This window comes from Buceros rhinoceros, unplaced genomic scaffold (assembly GCF_000710305.1).
Source record: "Buceros rhinoceros silvestris isolate BGI_N320 unplaced genomic scaffold, ASM71030v1 scaffold15653, whole genome shotgun sequence".
In the NCBI taxonomy this organism is placed as follows: Eukaryota; Metazoa; Chordata; class Aves; order Bucerotiformes; family Bucerotidae; genus Buceros; species Buceros rhinoceros.
Genome location: NW_010403144.1, coordinates 1 through 22,710, shown reverse-complemented (window position 1 = coordinate 22,710; position 22,710 = coordinate 1). Strand labels below are relative to the sequence as shown.

At 40.9% G+C, this 22,710-nt stretch overlaps 1 protein-coding gene across 1 annotated transcript in view; it reads right to left on the bottom strand.

The window, feature by feature from the left end:
• RFX8 (RFX family member 8, lacking RFX DNA binding domain) overlaps window positions 1-20,876 on the bottom strand; it is a gene marked incomplete at its 3' end in the record, with an annotated part of 28,193 nt that extends 7,317 nt beyond the window's left edge. The window contains 13 exon segments of the mRNA XM_010132902.1: window positions 748-904; window positions 5,000-5,058; window positions 6,477-6,627; window positions 7,258-7,371; window positions 7,866-7,943; window positions 8,030-8,158; window positions 9,129-9,192; window positions 10,725-10,787; window positions 14,748-14,834; window positions 16,619-16,680; window positions 19,415-19,538; window positions 20,284-20,336; window positions 20,862-20,876. Coding sequence (XP_010131204.1) covers window positions 748-904; window positions 5,000-5,058; window positions 6,477-6,627; window positions 7,258-7,371; window positions 7,866-7,943; window positions 8,030-8,158; window positions 9,129-9,192; window positions 10,725-10,787; window positions 14,748-14,834; window positions 16,619-16,680; window positions 19,415-19,538; window positions 20,284-20,336; window positions 20,862-20,876 — 1,156 coding nt within the window.
• Between the last annotated feature and the right edge of the window lie 1,834 nt (window positions 20,877-22,710).

Sequence of the window (22,710 nt, the reverse complement as noted above, 5' to 3'; positions counted from 1 at the left end):
GGCTCGTCCCTTGTCAGCAAGCAAATCGGTGGCAGGCCAGGAACAAAGACCCGAGATTTCTCCCTGTCAGTTCCGAGCATAGCCTAGTCCAACTTGCCTGTCTCTTGCTAATAATTTAAATGGCAGCCCATTAATCTAAGAATTAACTTGCCGTTATGTTCCTATCCCTCTTCATTAAGCTGGAAAATGCATTATGTCATGGCTGCATACAAACTGTGTATTTTATTGTTTACAGCAGCGCAAGGACCCCACAGGCCACAAGGCACAAGGACGCGAAAGCTGAAAGGCCAATAGTCCTCGTCCAGTTCAGCATACAATATTTTAAAATCTGTCCACAAGAAATGATTTTGTGTACTTTGGTTAATAACAGAGAAAAATGCAAAATGCAACTCTTGGAAAGTTCTTTTTTGTCAAAGAAAAAGGTAAAAAAATTAATATCCCTGTTTGTCAACCTTGTTCTAGAAGATGCATCATTTAGTAACCAAATCGCCACTCCTGCTGCCACAGAAAGCTTTAACAGAGAGTCAGAGCAGAAAGCCTTTCATTCCTAACCTTTAAAGTTAAAAGGATAATATTACATGCTCCAGTCTCGATTTTCTTGGCTCTTTTCCAGTACTTTGGGTTACTGCAAGAGTGTCATTACCATGAGGGCAGATGCCATGAACAAAGAAGAGGAAATGCTGGAGCTTTAACAATAGCAAGCAAAGGCTTAAGTGGATAGACAAAAGATAGCTAAAAAAAAATTACATTTGAGTTCTATGTTGTTCTGCAGCTCCTCCGGATTCCTAAACTTTGTTTGAAAGAGGTTTCCAGGCACATCCAGACATCCCTGATTGATGACAGCATACAACTCTGATTGCAGAACAGTGACTTTGCTGTTGCTGTTCAAGACTGTTCTTACTGTCTATAGAGAATAAGAAAACTGTTAATGCCTTTCATTTTCCAAAGTCCTTAACTCAGACAAAACGCTTCCCTTATTCAGTACTAGACTTTATAGAACCAGTCTCCAAATTAGCGGGGGGAGAGGGGGTTGGGGGTAGTGGGGGCAGAGGAATCAAAGGAGATGAATCTTAAGTTGACTTCAACAATTTTTTGTTCTGGAAGATATTCTTCTCAATGACACTGTTGTTGTCTGTGATGGAGCAGACACGGCTAACATACTTGAAGTATCAGGGCAATTGGTTTTGCATATCGTTATGCCAGATAACGGTATTTTGTCTAAAATATGGAATGGTGTATCAGGACTGACCTTCCCTCAATGTAACCTGTCCTTAGTACATGTTTCAGTTAAATTCAAAGGCAAGTTTTCTCAAGTTCCCCAAACCTTTGAGAAAGTAAAAATGACATTAGAAATACGATATTATTTAAAATAACATTAGTTGGGATTTTATCCCATTTATCTGCCTGTGAGTCATTTGTGAATGAATATGACTTCATATTTGTCCCAGAAAGTATTACTCACGTAGATATTGCAAGCAATTTTCAGCCTAACGTTTGATCCTCATCTTTTCTCTTGTTTTTTTTTTTATTTATTTCATTACTACTATCAAACAGTATTGCTTCAGATTCTTGATGAAATTATGAAAACAGTGAAGGAAATTAAACCTGAACCATTAAAATTTGTTAATCCATACATTTAGTCTCTCACTTCCATACTGAAACTACTAAGATCCTAAAACCTTTGTTGAATTTGGGCTTTTATATAAATAAACCATGTCTCATTTGGCCTTCCAGAGGAAAAATAATTCTTGTAAAATTCAGAAAAACTTCAAGATTCATAAACAATTTAACAAATCCCATTCACCAGGTGCTTACCATGACCCCACAAATGGCAGTGAATGCAGCTGCCCATTTGTTTGCAGACGTATTTCCCAGTCTGGCCATTTTTCTTTTTCATCATTCTTCTAGCTTTACTGAAATACCCAAAGCACTCTGATTCTTACTCTGTAATCCTCTTCAGCTAAATTAAACACAAAGTCTTTTTTCTTAATTTACTTGGAGTTTCCAGTGTCAGAAGAGCCACTGCTTGCAACAAGAAGACATGACCTGAATGCTGACAACTCCCAGGCACAGTATCTTCAGTGTGCTGCTGGCACCTGACTCCACACCCCACTGTTTCAGACTGGTCCCTTTAGCTATGCTAAATATAATCTCCAAATGACCAAGAGCCAGCTCTAACAACACTTAAATACAGTTTACCAGAGGCAGGAATCAGCCCCAGGAAACGACAAGCATCATATTCACATTGCTTTCTTGCAGGGAATTTGCACCTTTTCATGCTCTAATTGCTTCTGCATGTCCAGGTAGTAGCAGCTGTCAGCCTGCTTTATCTACATGTGATGGGAAAGTTACATTTTTTTTTCCTTTTTAATGCTGACCCTGCCAAAATTGTTCCTGTTTTCTCACCAGATGGCTAAATTATTGCAAACTACTCTACAAGAGGTGTTTTCCTTACACTGTTCAGAGGTCGCAGCTGCACAGCTCCTCTGTAGTAGTTCTCGCTAGGAGCGCTCTCACCTGCTTTGACCATCAGCCTCTAGTTGAAATTCCAGGTGTATTTTAGACAGAGAAGACTGAGAAGGATGATTAGAAATATCAAATGACTCCTATGTGAGAATATGAGATAAACTTTAGCTTCATATAGAAATAACTGAAGAAGGATGCGATGGAGGTTTGTAAGGAGAATTGCATGAAGAAGGGCAGAAATTTTAAAACTAGTATGAGAAAGTACTTTTTCACGCAACAAATCCTGAAACGCACCACCCCAAGATGTTATGGATGCCAAAATCAAGCTATTAAATACCAAGATATGGATACAACCTCATCACAGATTGCTGGAAGCCAGGAGTGTACAATGAAGGAATGCTCTACTCATATTCGCTTCACACGAGTGTCTGATGAGGGCCACCATGGGGAAACAGCGTACAAGTCCGCACAAGCCGAGAGTCTGGTCTGACTGACTAGAACGCTCAGCAGTCCTTCCTAAGGGATGTCCACCTGCTCATAAAGCATCTGCATGTTTCTCACAAGCTGAAAATTTTAAACACCTATGGTGTTCGGCTAACCATCTTCTGGTGTGTGTTGGACAGGAGGATGCATTTGCAGCAGTGTGTTTAGCTGGTATTTGTTTCCTACCCTGTTTTGCTGGAGCTCAGTATCCCTGGCTTTGGCAAGATCTCCAACCAAACTTATAATAGAGGCTATGTGACTGCTGAAAGACGGTCATTTACAAGACTTAGGCAATTTCACTTACTGAAACTATACTTTTAAAATTGTCAATGGGACTAATCATCAGGTACACTGGAGCTCCTTTGCCCTTCCCTTGTATTTTAAAGAGGCTCTAGAGAAGGTGCAAACATCATTTACTTGTGAGAACAGTGACAAGAGCTTGCTAACATGAACAAGAACCAGAGGCAGAATGTGCTCTGCTGTAAGTGTAGATCTGACCCCAATTCTCAAGTCCACGAGGTTCGCTTTGCCCTGATTAAACAATGTAAATGGGATGTAGAACAGCCAGATGCTGCTGCTAGTGAATTCCGCTCAAATAGGCTGCAATTCTCTTGCCCTAAATCTTGAGGGTGTAAATTCAATGTTATCTCTCTGCAGCTTTTCTGCAGGTTAGGAATAGGCAGGGAAGAATCAAAAAGGTACAACCAGTCCCTTGACATCATGGCTCACGCATGGGAAGTAGCATGTAAAGTCTGAGCATGCAAATCCAGTGCAATGACTGGGAATAGCTGGCACTTGCATGAGAAGCACTGTTCAGAAGCACACGAAGCTGAGCTTCTCCACTATTTAGTATCTGTGAGGCTGCTACAGTAAAAGGGAGCTGCAAGTGCCCAGCACTTCACGGAAGTCAAGCTTTTGCTTGTGTTAGCACTCCTGTGTGTGTCTGTGCATTATGATTTTGCATTATGATTTTTCTTTTTAAAAATTTTTGAAAGCAAGGTGTGCGTTTTGTATGCTGCTGGTGATGAAGCTTTCCCATAAAGAAAAGCTACACATATTGAAGAAGAGTGTGACACTGCTGCGTAGTCCATGAAGCCACAGTTCCCTTCCTTCCTCCCCTTTATTGTGGAGACAGTGTAATGATTCAAGACAGAAGAATATACCTATTCTCTTCTGCTTCTTCCCTATTTGTGATCCATCTCTTTTGGTGTGGCCCAGACCACCTCAAAACCTAAGGTTTTGGAGCTATTCACGGACACCAATGGAAGCAACTGCAGGGAGAGTACAGCCCCTCATAATAATGCAGCACTGAATGCAACAATTTACTTTGCAGTGTTCAAAGGGTTAAAAATGCAGCTCCTGGATGCACCTCTGTAGCTGAGAGATATTAATTGTTAGAGAGGTGTCTCTTCTCAAAGAAGAAAGCCAATGTGAGTGATGCCCCTGAGGACAAAAGTTCAGAGAATGCTGCCCTGCAGTGCTCCTTCCAGCACTGTCTGGTCAGAGGGTGGAGGTTTTGCCATCTGATCCCTGGGATCCATGAAAAAAGTGAGCGTAAAGGTGAGGGCAGCATGCCCTTAAAGACATCATGGCCTGCTTCCCAACCATGCAGCTTCACTGTAGTCAGCACATTAGTGATGGCCCCTGTGCTTTCTGCTGCAGCACTCAGAGAGAATGGTCAGAATGCTGCCAGAACCAATTTTAGAGTAACGCCAGCATGCGCTGTCTGACTGGCTTTGGCACGGCTGGGTGAAAATACTGGAAACTGTCATCTGGCCCTTCCAGCTACTGTGTTCTCTCCATGGGGGACCAATGACTGTATCTCAGAAGCTTTCACAGAATCCAAAGGGAGGAAAAGGTCCCCTCAGCATACTTAGGGTGTGGGAAGAGATGGGTAGGAGGGTGAGCATGATTTGAACCATGGTCAGTGTACAGCTAAGAACACCTGTGCTGCTGCTGTTGTCCTACAATGGAGTATCTCATAAACAGTGCTAACTACTTGAGAGAATGAGGTGCCCAGCTTTTTTGTTTTGCAGGTTCTGGAACATACCCTGGCCAAGTTAGAAAGGTCTATCCTTCTCCCGAGTCTTCTTACAAATGCTGTAACTTCTGTTAAAGAAGAAAAGGCAGATGTTTCATATCATTAATATTTTGCAGTCTAAAAGATGTTAATGAAGACAGATCTTTTAAGTTAGAAAGTAGATCCCTAGGGGAGCTACGGAGGCTAACAGAGGGCTCGGTGGGGGCACTAAGCCAGCATTATGGGCTGGGCTGAAGACCCTCATGGTTTAAAGCTTGCAAACAGAAGCTGCTCGGGTCACCACTCTTCCTTCACTGCAAATCTGTTAACCCATGACACACAGGAAAAGTACTTCCAATTTTTTATTTTTTACACTGAATACTTCTTAATCAAGACTAAAACTCTTTTACATATATGGTTTGCGGTGAATAAAAGCAACGGTATTTATAAACCTCCTGTATTTTGTTTAAAGGGTTTACATTTCCACCTTTATGCATCTGTAATTCTGCAGCACTGTTAACAGGAGTTGGTTTCTTTGGTTCTGTTTTCTCCTGTTTATAACGTGCGGTAATTATGACAAGCATGATCCAAGAATATCCTTTTTAGGAACAAAATATAAAATAACTGAGTCTTAGTTACAGGAAAATTGAGTATAAAGCAATTTAAACATCTGCAGAAGGCAATGGTTTTCAAGTGACATTTTCTGTTCCTCTGGAGTTTGTACAAACCAGAAAGTCCAGGATGCATATACAAAGGGTTGCGGCTGATTAATTACATATACTTCCATGCACATATATGTTAAAAAACACATTTCTAAGTTTGCTGTATACAGCATTCAAATGTAAGTAATGCCAGGGTTAAAATTGTCTGCAAGTCTTCCCTGAGCATATGAATGATAGTGCAATCTTTTGTCCACACAGGAGCTCTGCTTCGCCACTGAGGAGTTGGTCAACGAGCAACATTATGTTTTAGCCAGAATCTTCAGCATCGTACATAAATATATGCATGCATGTACATACATATTTTCAAAGACACACACACACTTTTGTATAGTTCAGGTTTTTTCAATTCCTCCTCTAATGACAGTCATAGATGACTTATGGAACTATGACTTTTTTTCCCTTTATATCAAATGGTGCTATAGCCTTAAATTAATTTATCTACATAAAACCACTTGCAAGGTGAAGAGACAGAACAATGCCTTAATTTCAGAGGGCAGACTGCATATTACTCAGTCATTTACACAGTCAAAGCAATTATGGCAAGAGACAGATCTTTAAAAAGATTAAAACATAATTTAATTTACCATTCACTGGGAATTAAATTTGTTCTCACACATTATTTATTTTTAACTGTATCCTAACTCACTCTAGTCCTCATTACTATGGAAGTTACATCAGCTAAAAAAGTTTTTAAAATCATTTTTTGTAAAAGTCTTGTAACACAATCTTCTCTGCAGTTTAAGCAAAGATTACTTTATGAAAATCTCTCTATTACTCAAACATACCTTTAGTTTTGAATGTTTGGAGCGGTAGTGGATATCCTGCCAAAGCATTAAGCATCCAGTGTTCAATATTTTTACTGAATCTTCTGATTGACATAATGTGTTGCACAGGCACTTCTTCCAGGAAATCATGAAGTAGGATGTTTTCTATTTCCTAGAACACAAATTCATGGAGCTGCACATGATTGGTGCATTACAGATATTTACAGCAGCATGAAACAAAATTGTATTGATAAACGTAAATGTAAAGAAGCCCATGTTTTTCTTCCAATTAAGCAATAGCTAAGCTACATTTATTAGCAGAAGGAAAAAGATACTAACAATAACTGTTGATTCCTGGATTAATTACTAGACATTACCTAATGACCTGCTGTAAATATGAAACAAATTATTTTCAGAAAACTACAAATTTTATGTGAAATGTCACTGAGAAATACAGTAGTGTTCTCAAAGGAAAAATAACTCTTGTAATTTGGAAAACAGTTTTCAGTTGAAATTTCAGTCGCATAGCCTCATGCCAGAACCACAGACCACATTTGTAACAGCATACTTCATCGGTATTGGGGACTTTCAAAGGAATATATAGCAGCAAAATGGAAGTTATCTCAAATCTCACTGGTTCCTTTCAAAATCCATACTGTGCTGTCCCAGAATAAGCCAAAGAAGAGACCTGAGGTACAAATGAAAATCCCATGAAAAGCCCTTCTCCTCAGGTAGAACTACCAAAATGACACAAACGCATCATAACATAATGACAACAAACAAACAAGAGTGTCTACAGTACCTTGAATAGCTGCCTATCGTAACTTTTGAACAGCTGGCATACATCTGGCAAGGACATCAGTGCTATTCTTTCAGGCTGCAGAGACCTCCAGAATGACATGATACAGTCTTGCACCTGTCGCACAAAGTCCTTTATGAATTTTCACTGATTTTACACTTGTGAAATGTGAAGCGTAATTCAGTAAAAAACACACATATAAGCACAGAAGGAAAAGAATGACTGTGGAGCTGGGCCCTGTGCCTGGCCCCATCCTGGCTGGGCTCCAGCATAAGTGGAAGCATCCTGGGGCAAAAAGCTGAACCTTGCAGGGCAGCATAAGGAAGAGAAACAAGGTATTGTACCCTGTGTTTTGGGCTGGGCTCAGACCTCTTGATGTGCCAGCAGTGCTCAGGATATGCCTACAGACTCAGATTCTCAGAACATGTTGTGCTAATTAAGAATTTCTGAGTAATTTGACTGAATGTCTCTTCGTAAATGACTGAATGTCCTCTGGTCTGTAAATTATCATCTACATTAGATCAAACCATCAAGTAAGCTACACAGAAACGATTTTATCCTTAGCATTATTTGCTGTCATCAGAATGAGTGTTATTAAGGCAAAGGCATACCTCATCGAGCTCGTTCATTCTCACCGTATGTACAATATCTTGACAGTAGCTGAGGTACTCATTGGCAAGCAATACAACCTGGAGAAGGTAACGAAAAAAATGGGTAGAAAAACATCACACAGGCAAAGAGCTAACTCGCTTGCTGACCAAATACTTGAACGTACCATTTCGTACGGGTTTTTCTTCCCTAGCTGTTGCTCCCAAAGACAGTATGTGCTGAATTCAGACCAAGGGTCCTGAAATATCTCTTGTTCAGTCTTCAGATAAATGACAGGTGGAGAAGAGTGCAAATTCTTTCTCAATGCATCAAAATTTATTTTGAACAATAATAAGAAAAAGATCATGATTATCTTTGTCACTTCTGTTAAAGCTATTAAGTACTTCCTTGAAATTGTGTAACATGATTTTTTAATAAGAAGTATTTCTTCAGAGGAATGCTTGTCCTTTTTCTTAGAAAGTCAGGGTGAATGAAAGAAACAAGCATGACTGACTAAATATTTAAATCCTAAATATTTAAATTCAGTACATGAATGACTTTTAAAGAGTGAATATTTGATGCTATACATATCTTCCACATATATTTTCTATAGCACTCATGTCCCAGTGGTAACCTTCCAAATAAGGCTGCATTGAGCTCTGCCGTCGGGGTGACAGCACGTTTCTCATCAGCTGTCATTACATCCACTTCAGAGCACTCATTACTGCACCCAAGTGCTCCATGAAAATAAGACAGACATCCAGTCTCTCCTTCTTCACTCACTTTGGTCCATACAAGTTTCAAGCCATCCCATGACAGCACGCTTACAGGAGAACTGCCACAGGTTAGCCTCACCCTTTTCAGTGAGCAGGGGTTGCGCTCTTTTTTCTTAATCATTTCCTAATGTTTAAATACTTATAGTGCAAATAAAATCTGAGTGCATGGAAAAGACACCGGCTCAGCAGCATGAGGGTCTGTTACCATGGGCCCCAGGCAAGGAAGGTTGTGCCCCATTAACTCCTCTAATATTCAAAACCTGGGCTGTCAGCCACAATTTCCGCTCTCAGCACAAATAAAATTATTTGAGCTGACATTAAGACAACAAAAATATTTGGCTACCAGGTGAAATAGGAGTGGGAGAAGTAAGCATTTAATGGGATTACACAGACAAAGATTATTTTGAAGAAGATGATGGGTTAGCTATACTTCATCAGAACATATTATATAACAGTTCTAATTAAACACACAGACTCTTTTGTTATAAGTTTAACGTATCTGAAACTCACTGTTCTGGTTTTTTTGATTTTGCTCTTGTAACCAGCTGCATCTCCAGAACTGCAGATGTTTCCACTGTAGTAAAATATACAACAGAAAAACCCTTTTAAAAGCCCACCAATTTATTCTGTATTTAGTGAGAAAATTAGCTCAAACTGGATAGAGTGCACTAGGCTGGAGCATTGTGTTTGGAAAACACATCCTGTCATTCCTGTCATTCAGCAGCCCCATGATTTTCTAACGAGTCTGAAGACCAATTTCTTAATTTTAAGATAAAACTGAACCATTCATAATACAGACAGCAAGGTATTAGCCATTAGTAGTGTGATGCCATTCAACGTCTTGCGCCAAAATAGTAGGTTTGTATTTGCAGTTGCATTTCTCTTGGAATGATAGTAATAATTATAAAGATGTAAATAATGAAAGCATAACCATCCTTGTGCTTTGATTTCACAATAATTCCATTTTATGAACTCTATATCAGTTTAGGTGGCATTTTTTTCCCCAATCATCCCCAATTTACTTTGCAAGCTTGCCATGATGTTCCACACGGTCAGAATTCACCTGGATCTGCAAAGACTTAACCACTGGCTTTTGGCTGAAAAGCCAGGAATGCAGGCACAACAGGCTGCTTTCTCGCTTTACCACCTCTCTCCCTGCCTGTTTTGCTGAGGCTAATCCTATGGGAGGGAGAGGCAAAATTGCTAGTAAAAGGGACGTGCTGGGAGAGCTGAATTCCTCCAGTCGAGCCCCCATCTGCTGCTGACACCTGCTCGCTGTCTGTGAAGGCGTTTCACACTCCAGGGTCCTTTTGGACTTGGCTATTCTAAAGGGTGACAGGCAGGGACTTTGTAAAAAATGTACTTCCACTGGTGACTGCCAGCACTCAGGCTATCTAATCAGATCCTGGCTGCTGTGATGTATTATAAACCAGGGTACCACCACATGTCCTCAAGGGACAGAGGACAAAATGCAACAGCTTGTCTGCTTGGAAACTCAAGCCACTGAGAATGCCTCTTCTAGCTTCTCTGCTGACCACAGGACTGACCCTTGCCACATGAAAAATTGCCTTTCCCTCTGCCACTACTGTCTGCCGTGAAGGCGGTGCTCTAGGACAACCACCAAACTGGCTGCCCAAGACCGGGAGAGACACTGATGTTGGGCATGTTTAGTAACACTACTGACTCTTTCTCTCAGACATTTTAGAGTCGGTAGCTGGAGAAAGGGAAGAATGTGTAAGCAGAGATGTTTCATAATGCTTCTTTCAAATGGGTCCTTCCTGCAGATTTCTAAAGCCTGCGAAACAAAATTAATTAATATTTTTCAGCTTCTGCTCTCTCCAAGAAGGCGGCCAGCTGTATCTTCTGCTGCTGCTGCTATGGCAACATGTATCAGCATTGCACTCTCCAGTGGGCTGGCTCCCTCGGCAGGCTGGCTCCCTGCTCCCCACCCCCAACACGGGGACGGCGAGGTGTGAGAAGGGGTGCTGTGCTGGTCTTCCTGCACCCCAGAAGCCAGTTGGGAGCTCAGTGACGATTAAGTGCAAATATCTATGACGAGCTAGCTTCCCTGTGCTCCTGCTGTTAGCAAAGGGGCTTGGGACTCACCTGGTGCCTGCATAGGTGCTCAGCTGCTGGGCAGCTCTGCTTGCTTCCCCTGCAGAGTCGTACCTGGATAAAGACAGGACACACAAAAGAGGAGGTTGGTGGGAGCAGGGGAAAACAGGTGACAGCAAAATCACAAGGACTTTTGCTGTATGTCTCGCAGAGTTTGGATGATGCTGTTGGGTGGGAACTAGAGCTAAAAATGGGAAATACAGTGCTGGAAATGACAAAAAGACTAACAGAGGAGGCGAACAAGAAGTACAAAGGAAAAATGAAAGGAGGGAGGTTGGTGAATGTTCATGCCGTAGACTGACAGATTACACTGAGATTAGAAAAGCTAGTTTGCTAGAATCATATTAGGGTTTTTTTATTAAAAATCATGGGTTTGCTTCTCTGGAAATCAGAAGCCTAAACCTTCCCTATTACTAGAATCATAAAGTAACTCTTATGAAATCAAAATTCACTGGCTTTTTTTTTTTTTAACACTGCTGTACTCTGAGCCAGAGCAAGTACCATTTCAGGGAGAGCTTGTCCTCAAAGCTCCCATAGAGGCCCTCCTTCCCTAGAGGGCACTCTATTGTAACACAAATCAGTAAATACATCCCGTATCCCTTTAAATCTCTGTAATATATTCTGAGACCTCGTTGATTACCATTGTGTTTATTTACACTACTTTCATAACATCATCACCAGAGCTGTGGTACACCTATCTTCAAAACATCCAATATTTCTAAATGAACCAGCTCACAGGTAATGTATAAAAGCACCCTCATCATTCCTCATGTGAACACATTCCAACCCAGCCAACCAATACATTGAAGGCCCCGCTGACTATCAAAAGACAAATGCCTTCTTTTTAGGCAATGGCAAACCATTAGAATCTTAATGCTGTTTCTATGATGCCAACAAGCACAGCTCTCAACCTGCCAGAGCCTTCAGGGGCCTAGTTCCTACCAGTCACTTGTCAATTAGTGACTACCTCAACATGGTCAAGACATACTCTTTTCACTGATTAGAGACAGTGGATTATAGTTTTGAAACCATCCCTTTCTTCACCAATCTGCAGGCTGGGTGGACGTCTTTGGCTCTCAACTGGTCCTCTGGCTCCACCTTCTCCTCAGGTGGGTGCAGCAGAAAAAGCATCTGCATGTTGGACTCTGTTCAGGCATGGGAGGGAGCAATAGTTATTTAGGACATGTTTGCTTCTCAAACAGATATCCTCTGTCTCTACCAGAGGGAAATGGCCATAAGCCAGAGAAGTATATCGCGTTAGCAGAGTCTGGTCCACAGACTAGCATTAGAACTGCACTGAAATGGTATATTAAAAATCTTCTTCACTCTAATTTGGAAGTCTCCACACCACTGAGATGTTATGGGTCAAATACCCTTGCTGCAATTATACGATTACCTCTGTGAGAACAAAATTTATTCTTGCAGGCAGAAAAGTCTTCAAGTTTTTGTTACTCTCTTTCTAAATCTCATTTTTCTAATTGAAAAAAAAAATCTAGAATTTGCAATTGCTGGTTTTATTAACTTCATTGGATCACGAAAAATTAATTCTGATTTCAAAAAGAACTGAACCCTACTGAGAGGACAGTAAAGATGAGGTGTTTCCTTGATATGTACCTATTTATTTGCAAAGAATGTACAAAACTCAGAACAGTTGGAAAAAAAACTCAGTTATTTTGTTGAAGCTGCTGCTTATTTTGTATGTGACCAAATTATTTCTTTCAGAAATGCTTATCTGGCTGTGTTTTGTGCTTTTTTACTGCTTTCTCTGAATTTTTTTCCTGCTGTCCTTTATCAAGACACTATGAAGTAATTGTGACACCTGGCTGCACAGGTGTTGCAGGCTGGCATGTTGGGCACAGATGTGTGATGGCATTTAGAGTGGAAACTGTTCTAATTTCAGCTGTCTGGCTTCACACAACAGCCTAGTGACTTCTCACAACTGTCTCAAATGAAGTCAAGTCAATGTTGTAGGTAAGAGACTTCTTAATTGCAACTAGAAAGATTATCTTTGTCTGAATATGATCTTTATATTGTGATTTTTTTTTTTTTTTCAAACATGAAAAGTTATCAGTTAATCTATATCAAGATCACTGATTGATGGTTGGTTGATGTCAGCCCTTTCCTTGGAATACACCTCCTTTTTCTTGGTTTGGCCAAATTAAATAGAGTTTTTTGGGAGTTGGTGTCTGGGCAGACACCTCCGGCAGCTGGTGGACAAGGAGAGGGAGGCCTGCAGCTTCCCTTATGCTTAAGCACAGGCTATAGCGTGTTCCCCAGCCCATCAGAGAACACGGTTTGTTTCCCCGAGGAGGGCCAAGGACACAAGCTTTGCTGGCATACATGGTGCTTCAGGCTCCCAGCAGTGGCTAAAGTCCTTGTTTCTGGCTTGGCCTGGCCTGGACTTAACCAACATCGCTTTTTTGGTTCCTCCTACTTTTTGTAATTTTTCCCCATGTTTCTACACTAGGAGAAAGAAAGCACCACAATTCAAATTGTTCTGTTCTCTCTCTCATCTCTTCAACCAGAATTAGCAACTTTCCTACTATGCTCAACGAGATTGCTGTTTTCTAGTGACACTGAAAGGAAACACCTCTTTTTCCCTGAAGAAGAAAAACCAGAAGAGACTCAGCCAGAGACCTGCAATGTTCCTTGAACAGTGGCCAAGACCCTTCCTTGTTAGGGATGTCAAATTTTAGGCCTGTTCTGGTTATATTGGGTGTACAGGTAGTGAGAGGTACCGCTTCAGTAAGTGTCTCATGGGAAATGAGCCTCGAGTTGCTTTTGAATAATTTGTTTAGTATCACAACAACCAGCTACCACTTAATCATCTGCAGAACATGATCCTCTGTCCTATTCCATTGTTCACTGATGTCACTCTATGGACTTTCTGCAACATTACTCTGCTATAAAACCTACAGAGAAAGGCAACAAAACTATGCATATAATTTTTCCTTACTCTCACAGAGCATGCACTCAATTAAGTAACTATAATAAAAAATATGACAGACACTGAAATAGTTCTGTCATCACCAGAATATCTGTCTGCCTAATAGACTGACTTGTATTATTCTAACCTTCATGCTGTAGAAAAATGCTGTATCTCCATATTAAAGATTGGAAACCAAAGTACAGAATTTATCCATTTATACATTGAAGTAATGTGCAAGTCTGTAAGCAAGTGACAATATGAGTCTGGTCTCCAAAGTCCAAGGCACAGGCTGCACCTATTTTTCTTCTCCTGTGCATTTAAAAGGAGTGTAGAACTGTTAGGGAATGGCAGCATTTTCTTTTTTTTTTTTTTTTTCTGGGGGGAAATGCAAGGCTATGGTTTATTAATCTCAACCATAACTGTTCCTTGCCTGTCCACAACTGGACCATGCTCATGTCTACACTTTAGTCTGTCAAAGTATGTTACGTTCATCAATTATTTTAAACTTCTAGTTTTTGCAATCAATTTATACTTGTCTTAGATGTTTTCTCATTGTTGTTCCCTTACAAAGGTGATTTTAAAACCTGAATTTTTAAAACAAAGTAACATGCCTCAAGTTTCAAGTAATAAAAAAGAAAAACAAAACAGGTAACGTGATTGCAGGTAGGACTCTTCAAATCAGTGTAGTCAGTTATACTTTAATACATGTCTCTTCAGCTACTGTTTAATAAGAAAGGTGCTACAATGTCATGAAGCAATTTCAATATGCTTATTTGAGCTCCCATTTAGAGACTCAATATATTAAGCTCTTATTTTAGGTTTGGCATGAGTTCTTGCTTTTAAGATCTACATGGCTAAAATGTCCAATTCAAAGAACTCTGATTAGGCAGGACACGTTTTAAAAATGGAGCTTCTCAATTCAGGTGCGGCACTTAATGGCACAGCACTTTTATAATGTGTATAATAAGAAGAAAAATATAATATTGTTGTCAATGTTCAACAGATGATTTACAGATTTTTCCCGTACAAACAATACAAAGACTGTCGTGTGACATTTTATGATTGAAACATTTTAAAAAACAAACCTGTGATAATCTTTATCAGACAGAAGAGAGCAATAACGTGCATATAAGGAAGAATTCTCCTTGATAGTTATTCCAGAATAATGATACCTAGAAAATAAAAAATCAACTGAAAATGGTATGATTTTGAACAAGGCAGCAAATAATTCATATTCCTCCACTGAAAGCAGATTATCACTCTAATCAGAAAAGACCAAGTAAAAATAGCTACATTTGTTTTTAAAATTCTTTTGAAAATTTATTTTCCCCAACAGAAGATAATTGCACAAACTCTTTGCAAACACTTTTTAACAGTTTTTGCTCTGGAATGATACCTTCTTCTAGATGGAACTTAAGCCAGTGAATGGGATGCAACAAATTTGTACAGGACAGTTAGTGAAGTCCACGACCAGAGCCTCAGCTGATAGAGGTCCCTGTATCCCCATAGAAGTTGAAAGATTTAGAGCAGTTGTTCTGCAGCCATTCACAGTAACTTAGGGACGGGATGGTCCATCGGTGGTCATAAAATCATCGAATCTCAGAATGGTTTGGGTTGGAAGGGACCTTATAAAGACCATCTAGTTCTAACCACCCTGTCATGGAGAGGGACACCTTCCACTAGACCGGGTTGCTCAAAGCCCCATCCAGCCTGACGCTTCCAGGGAATGGGGCATCCACAACCCATCTGGGCAGCCTGTTCCAGTGTCTCACCACCCTCACACTTCTAATCTAAATCTACCGTCTCAGTTTAAAGCTGTTAACCCTTGTCCTATCACTACATGCCCTTGTAAAACGTCCCTCTCCAGCTTTCTTTCAGGCCTGCTGTCATGGCAAGCTAAAACCCAAGAAACCTGTCAAACCTTCTCAGGTTTATCCCGTCCTCAGTGAGCAGCAAAGTTGCCATCCCTGCTACCCAGGTGCTACCAGCAGGGCTTTTCCAGGCTGAGTCACCGGGAAACCAGGGCAGCAGTACTCAGTTTTTGGCCACCAGCAGCCAGCAGAGGGTAATCTACCGATGGGACAAGGGAACATGGGGGCTGGAGGCTATCACACACTATCCCAAATCCTGCCAGGTATGAGGAGAAGCCTGGGATTGTCTGCGGTGGGGCACTCCCAAAACAAAGGATCTTGCTGGATCCAGCTGATATCAGGTCCACACTAGTGGAGAACAGTTGCAGAGCAAGTAAGGGCATGTCAGTCTCCAAGTCAGTACTTGACAGCTACTCAAAATGCCTGTAAAATTACTGTGTCTCAATGCCCTTAAAACATCCCTTTTCCCAGTCTGGATGCTTGGAATGTGATTATAAGTTTGGACATTGAGTCGATGAAAGAGTATCAAACCTTTTGTGCTCTAGGAGAGGGAAGGGAAATGAAAGCAATGTAGGAGAAGTATCTGAGGTGGGGTGATTTAAATGGTTTTAAACCGTTTAAAACATTTCCATTGACCACCAGTACATGCTGGGCCACTCCTCAGATATGTGTAAGGATGAAAAACACAACAGCACAGCTGCCATCCCTGTGTATTCTGGAGCCAGGCTTTCCTGACCCGGTGTCTCAAAAACTCTGAGTAAGGTTTGATGTCTGGCAGATGCCTCATGCAAGCCATTCTCTAATAGCCAGTACAAATTGGAGCACTAATTTTTTTAAACTCAGTCTGATCTGGAATTCATGTCCTGCCAAAGCAGCTCTGATGTGGTGATTTTCATGGAATTAACTCTATTTTAATGTACTTGGTGACATCACAAATCACTCTGAATCTTGCAACGTATTACTGACTTACAACCCACAATTCAGCTGCTGTATTACAGTGCTGGAGCTGAACATTCACCCTTTTTAGAATTTTACTGGAACAGTTATTTATAACTTATTTTAAAAAAACGAAGCAAGCCCATTACCTGCCATTCCCTCTTTTGCCCAATCTTCTTGTCCCCAGACCCGGGAAAACTAACCGAATAAGCTGAAAAACCAGAAAATTAGACATACTTGACAAGTTCATTCTAAAACACAAAAACATATCCGCTACATTTTTTACTTCTAAATAACTTGTTTTGCTTTCCATCACTTGCAGTCTATTAGGTGTTCTTACCTTTCAAATCGTAACTGTTGAACTGAACTTAATCAAGCTTTTGCAAATCCCAAGCTAAGTAATTTGAGGGATCACCTCCCTCCGGAAGGAATTTTTTTAGACTAGTCTGTTTTACCTTGCACTGAATCACATTCAGTGCACACACCAGGAGACCACCCACAGACAGGTGGGGTGTATCAGCTAGGGGAACTCAGAGGTGCTGTGATTCTCCAGTACTTGCCAATCCTGCAAGCCTTACTCATCTGAGTAGGGCTTACTCACACAAGGGACTTTACCTACCCACTCACTCTTGCAAGGAGTACTTGCAGGATAGGGCCTGACTTAACTGTTTTAAAAGGACCCAAATCATCGAGCTGCAAAGCAAATTTTTGATCACCACAGTGGTAAATGCGAACTGAGGTCACGCAGCCTCTGTCAATGTTAGGCTCTACAGAGTAATAGGATACTCTCAGGGTAATAATCCACTTCACTATGGTTACTCTGCATGAGCTGTCCTGTGAAGACAGAGACCAGCCCAGGGCTGCTGGAGCTAGCATTCCATATACAGCAGAAACAGAGGATTCAGTACCCAGCGTTAGCAAGCAGTGAGGAGAGTCTCAGCAGCACAAAGCTTGGGCTCTCTGCAAAATGCACTTTGGTGATCCAAAGGCCCTCTAAAGGACAACCTTTCCCAACTCACACTAATGTGTTCTTCCAGTTTTAATGGTGCTGAAGTGGTTCTGTTCTTTGCACTTCCTGCATGCACCCACCCCGGCTGCTCCTAATCTCAAATTGGTGTTTTAGCATAATCCCATTTTCCTAAAAGGACAGACAATGAAACTGGGGCTTCTGTGGCATGACACACTTCTTCCCACCGCCTCTTCTACAGAGACAGAGGTGTATTTGGGCAGAGGGATAGGACAGATGAGATTAGTAGGGTCTTAAATCACCACAGTTTGATTCACGCAGGGCTTGACTGCAAAAGTCCCTACAGTCCACATGCATGTAGTGCAGTCATGTTACTGCAGCTTGATGAATTATTAATATCTCAGCTCATTAGCTAGGCTGTGGTAACTGATTACATGTGCACCTTTAGTTTAAACAAGGGTTGCTGCAGTTCCTGCCCTCCCTCAACCTCCTGCTGCACAGTCCCACCTCCTGCTGCAGGACAGACCACTTCAAGCCACTGTTGACCTGCAGCCCAGCTTGCTCACTTGGGATGTGCTAACTTGCTCCACAATGCCCTGGGTCAGTTAAGGCTGTGAGCAAACAGTTGCAAGCACCAACCTATAGTAGCTATGGCTCATCAGCTAAGCTCTTCTGCGTGACCAGACTTATGCTTCATCCATGCCTGCACCAACTTAAAAGGAAAATGCATTAACTTAAACCACAAGAAGGTTTAGCTTACAGTGGTAACTCAATCATGCTGGAGCACCTGAAAGTGTACAGACAAGATGGGATTAATCTTACCTATGTAGCTACAAGGTAGAGATGTCTAAGCTAGTCGCTGCAGACTCCGTAGTCAATGGAGACAAACAGACAGTGCTGAAGCTCAATTGCCCTGAGCTGTTTGAGATGACTCATTTAGGGTGAGAGGAATCACATGTAACTATTTATTTCTCTCCATTGGCTACCAACAGATTTTTAAGGTGACTAGCTTCATGGCAGACATCTACACCGAGCCAGGCAAATGGGCTTGGCTGATGGGTGATGATCCATTAAGCAATGTTAATAAATCACACTGGATCACACACTCAAATCTTAATTTTAAGAAAGAATGATTTATCTTACCCAGTAAAAAAATTAGATTCAGCTGAATTGAGATAAATGATTCCTAAAATGAGGTTATCTGCACAAATGAAATTGAGTGCAGGTACAACTTTCCTTAAATTATTTTGGTTTTGTGTTAAAACAATGCTTAGTAGTTCCCACCATGGGAACCAATAGAATAATATTAGCAGTAAAAATAGGAAATTCTGAACAAAAAGTCTTGAGCAACAGATAATCACAAGGCATTCTATCTTCCTTAATTCTTTTAAATAAAATTGAATAGCTATGAGTGTTTGTTGCAACTGGGATTTCCAAGTGGTAACTGCTCTGTGGGTTGTATCAACCTCTATGTATTAGAAAAGTGGAACTGTTTGAAGGAGATTAGATTTTACATCTGCATTTGTTTTGCTTGGATGATTCTATAATAACTTTTTTGGCGTGTGCTTGGAGTAAAATCTCCGTAAGTGTATTTAAAAAGGAAAGTATAAAATTATGTAACGATCAAAGGGAGTCTTTTAAGGACAGACGAATCAGCTTCCCAGGACAAGTTTATTAACCTCGCACTGTTTACCCTTGCTTTCTAAAATACATTGGCAAAATAAATCTTTGTTAATATAACATACACCAGTTCCCTGAAGAAAATAAACTCCACCACAAAGAACATTCTTTTCTCTAGTGTAACAGCGTCTACATCAGGGCTTACCAGAAATACATCAGAAAAGACACAACCATAATACCGTATAGATTCAGTCTTCTCTGTTATTTAACCACTTTTGATGAGCAGTCTGTATATTTGATCATCAGATTTTCTTTCTAGGTATCTCTGCTTATCTTATATATTCTGTCTACTCTGTACCTTTCCAAAGGTGGCTGAATTTACTCGATACTTGGCATCTGGACTGCAGCTTTCCATATACAATTCATATAGTAGCCAACGGGGTACAACGCATCCTTCACACAAATAGAAATTATCAGCTATCCTTCAAAACAAAAACATCAATTGGTTTATGTCAGAATTAGAAGAAAGAATTGTTAGCTCATGATTATACACAATAGCTCACCAGTGAACTCTGTAATAGTTACTCTGATTTTATAGAAGTGTAGAATCAAAAAAAAAAAAAAGAGCTACTGCTTGTATGTTCATCTGTATTCTGGGGAAAAAATATTAATACAGCTTATAATTTTTTTTTCTATGTTTGTTTTTAACTTTTTAAGTTTTACTTTCCTGTTTTCCAGAGTGTAAGAGCAGTCATGTGAGACTCCGCTAATAAATTAACAAGATCTCATAGTTTTCAATAAAAAAAAATCAGTAACATCATTATAACATTAACACCAATATACAAAATATTGTCATCTCTCTAATAGGATATAACTGTGATCTTCTCATCATAGAGGTCTTCACTATACCAAAGATAATAATAAGAGCATTTTCCCATCTAAAATGTGACGTTTTGGGACAGAGAGTGCACAAACAATGAAGGACCAAATTCAGTTCTCATACAACCTCACTGATTTTAGCAGAAGTTTAATAAGAGAACAGAAACTTAATTTACAGTTACTATGTAACAGAACTCATTCTTTGGCCTAATCCCTTAGTCATCCTACTTACCAGAATGGCCATAGTCAAGTAAATGCAACTACCGGGGTGAATAAGGTGAGGAAGACGTAAACTTAGTTCCTTATTAGCCTAAGGACTACCTTCACCAGGGGAAAAAAAAAACAAACCAGTTTAAATATGACACAATGCCAATGGTTTCGATGTCAGAGGTAACATCCTCCTGCAACACAAATACAGGAGCAAAGCTGGAGCAAAGAAGCAGAGAGATTAATTTGCAAAGCATGACACACTGGTCATATGACAGTGTTTTCTTACTCTGACTCTGCTTCCGTTATACCAAATGGTTTATGTGTATTTAATTAATTTATCAGCTGAATGCTAGTGCAGCACAGTGTCAGTTAGTCATTGTGTCTTTACTGATAATCGAGTTGGTTGGGAAGGCAGACTTTTCATAATCACTGCGTGAGATAAGCTGGTTGAATTTTGAGTCGGCATCCTCTCTTTTATTAGCAGCCTGATTTCAGGCGACCCAGTGTTTATCTCTGTGTATTAGCTTTATTGGCAGTAAATAGTGGGTAAGGTCTCTGGTGAATTGGCTTGCTAGATCAGACTGAGCAAGAACATGATCACTCTGCAGCCTGATGGTGTTTACCTCACTTTTTATTCATGCCTTTTTCCCAGGGAAGAAGGCTGACTGTCTCCCTCAGGTTTCCCTCTCCCTAGCAAAAAAAGGCCTCGCTCTTACCTTGTCAGACTCCATCTTCCCACCCACCAACCCAAGAGGCTGGTGCTGCCAAGAGCAGGGGCTGAGCTGTGCTGGGCTCCCTGCCAGCTCCTCACCACCTCTAGCCCTACCACCCAACAGCAAAGCCTTCATGACTAGACATGAGCAGGAACCTGCACCAAAGATAGGGGATCTGCTCTGCTAATGGGGTATTTCCCGTCATGGGGCTGAAAGGTAAATGAAATTTATTCTAGATAAGAGTGGTGAGTGACTGAGCTCTCTGTCTCAGTAGGCAGAAATGCTTGTTTCTTCTAGAGCAACCATCTCAAAACCCTTTGTAATTGAGCAGTCCCAGAGGAGATTAAACCTAAGTCCAAATTCATCCTTAATATAACACCACAAGAGTCATTGGAAGTGCAGCAGAAATTAATTCATGCTTCAGTAGCCGGTTTCTGCCAATAGTTTTGCGTCAGCATTTAACTATTTAGTGACAAAAGATTTGGGAATTTAATTTCATGAATTTATCACCTATTAAACTGCCAGCCTTTTTCAAATAGTAAGTCAAACACATTCTTAGTGCTGACAGATAATACAAAAATACTGTCTATCAAGAAAAAAAATCCACACAGAAAACAGCACAACACTCATCTTCCCTGTTAGCCTGAGGTTCTCAAAACCTGAGTGTTTATGGTATGCACCAAAACAAAACTGTTAGTAAAGACAACAAACTAAGAAGGAAAGAGAGGCAAGAGAAGAAAATGGAGGTTAAAGAAAAGCACATGGTGAAAGACCTCCTCCATTTATCTACTTTATATCCACACTTTCTGTGGGGTTTGTTATTTGATCCGTTCTAGCACCTCACACGGACTTCAGGTTTTTGGGGTTTGCCACCGAAAAATGTGAACCCTTGGCAGCCAGGCCCTCATACAGGTTTGCAAGACTGCTGCTAAACCATTTCTGGACCAAAAACTGGTTTGATATAGTCAACACACCAACCATAAAGTGAAGCTGAATGTTTTAAAATTTTCAAAACATGAAAAGGTGATTCAGAAGGTTGTTGTGATGACGAAATCATCAGTTCATCCTTTCAAGGATAGTTTATGACTCAGTCCTATGCAGTCTCTCAAACTTCTTGGATGACCTTGCATGAATCTCTTCCTTTGGTCCTTTTAAAATGGTAGAACCGGTATCTATATCACAGCTAAAGCATAGACTAACTCCCGCTGCTCAGGTATTGCTGAGGGGGAATAAAAAGATTCGAGATTACTTGCTGTCAACTTAAAAGTTTGTTTGCATGTGTTGTTACTGTTTTAGACAGAGCTTCAACATTATTTACTAGCTGGACTCGTCAGTGCTTGGGGACAGAGGGAAAGCAACTCCGGTTTCTCTTTGGCTGTCACGAGGCAGATGACGTTCTTCTCAAAGCACAAGAAAATGATGGTGACAGCCTTACTCCACCACAGGAAGTATCTCGCTGGGGAGTTCAACCATTACCTTCACCTCATGGAAACATAACCTGGGAGAATGTCAGTCACTCAGCATCACTCTGAATGCTGGCGTGCCACTGGCTGCACAGCCTCACAGCCACCTGTAGTGTGCTGTAAAAGCACACCAGTCACGAGTGGACCCGCCGGGGATAGTCCTCACCAGCTGCACTGCAGCGTCATGTCAAGTGGATGGCAGCCCAGAGGCCATATCCTAGTGAAGGTGCAGGCTGCTTTCATTGCATCGTTTATGCCTCACCGTGGTGATGGGACCTTTACAGCGAACCAGACTTTCACCCTACAAAACTGCGATGAGCATTAAAAGTGTCACTCCTTCCCTCCCGGTAGTAAGCCCACGCGGCAGGTCCTGCTACCCACCCCCGCAC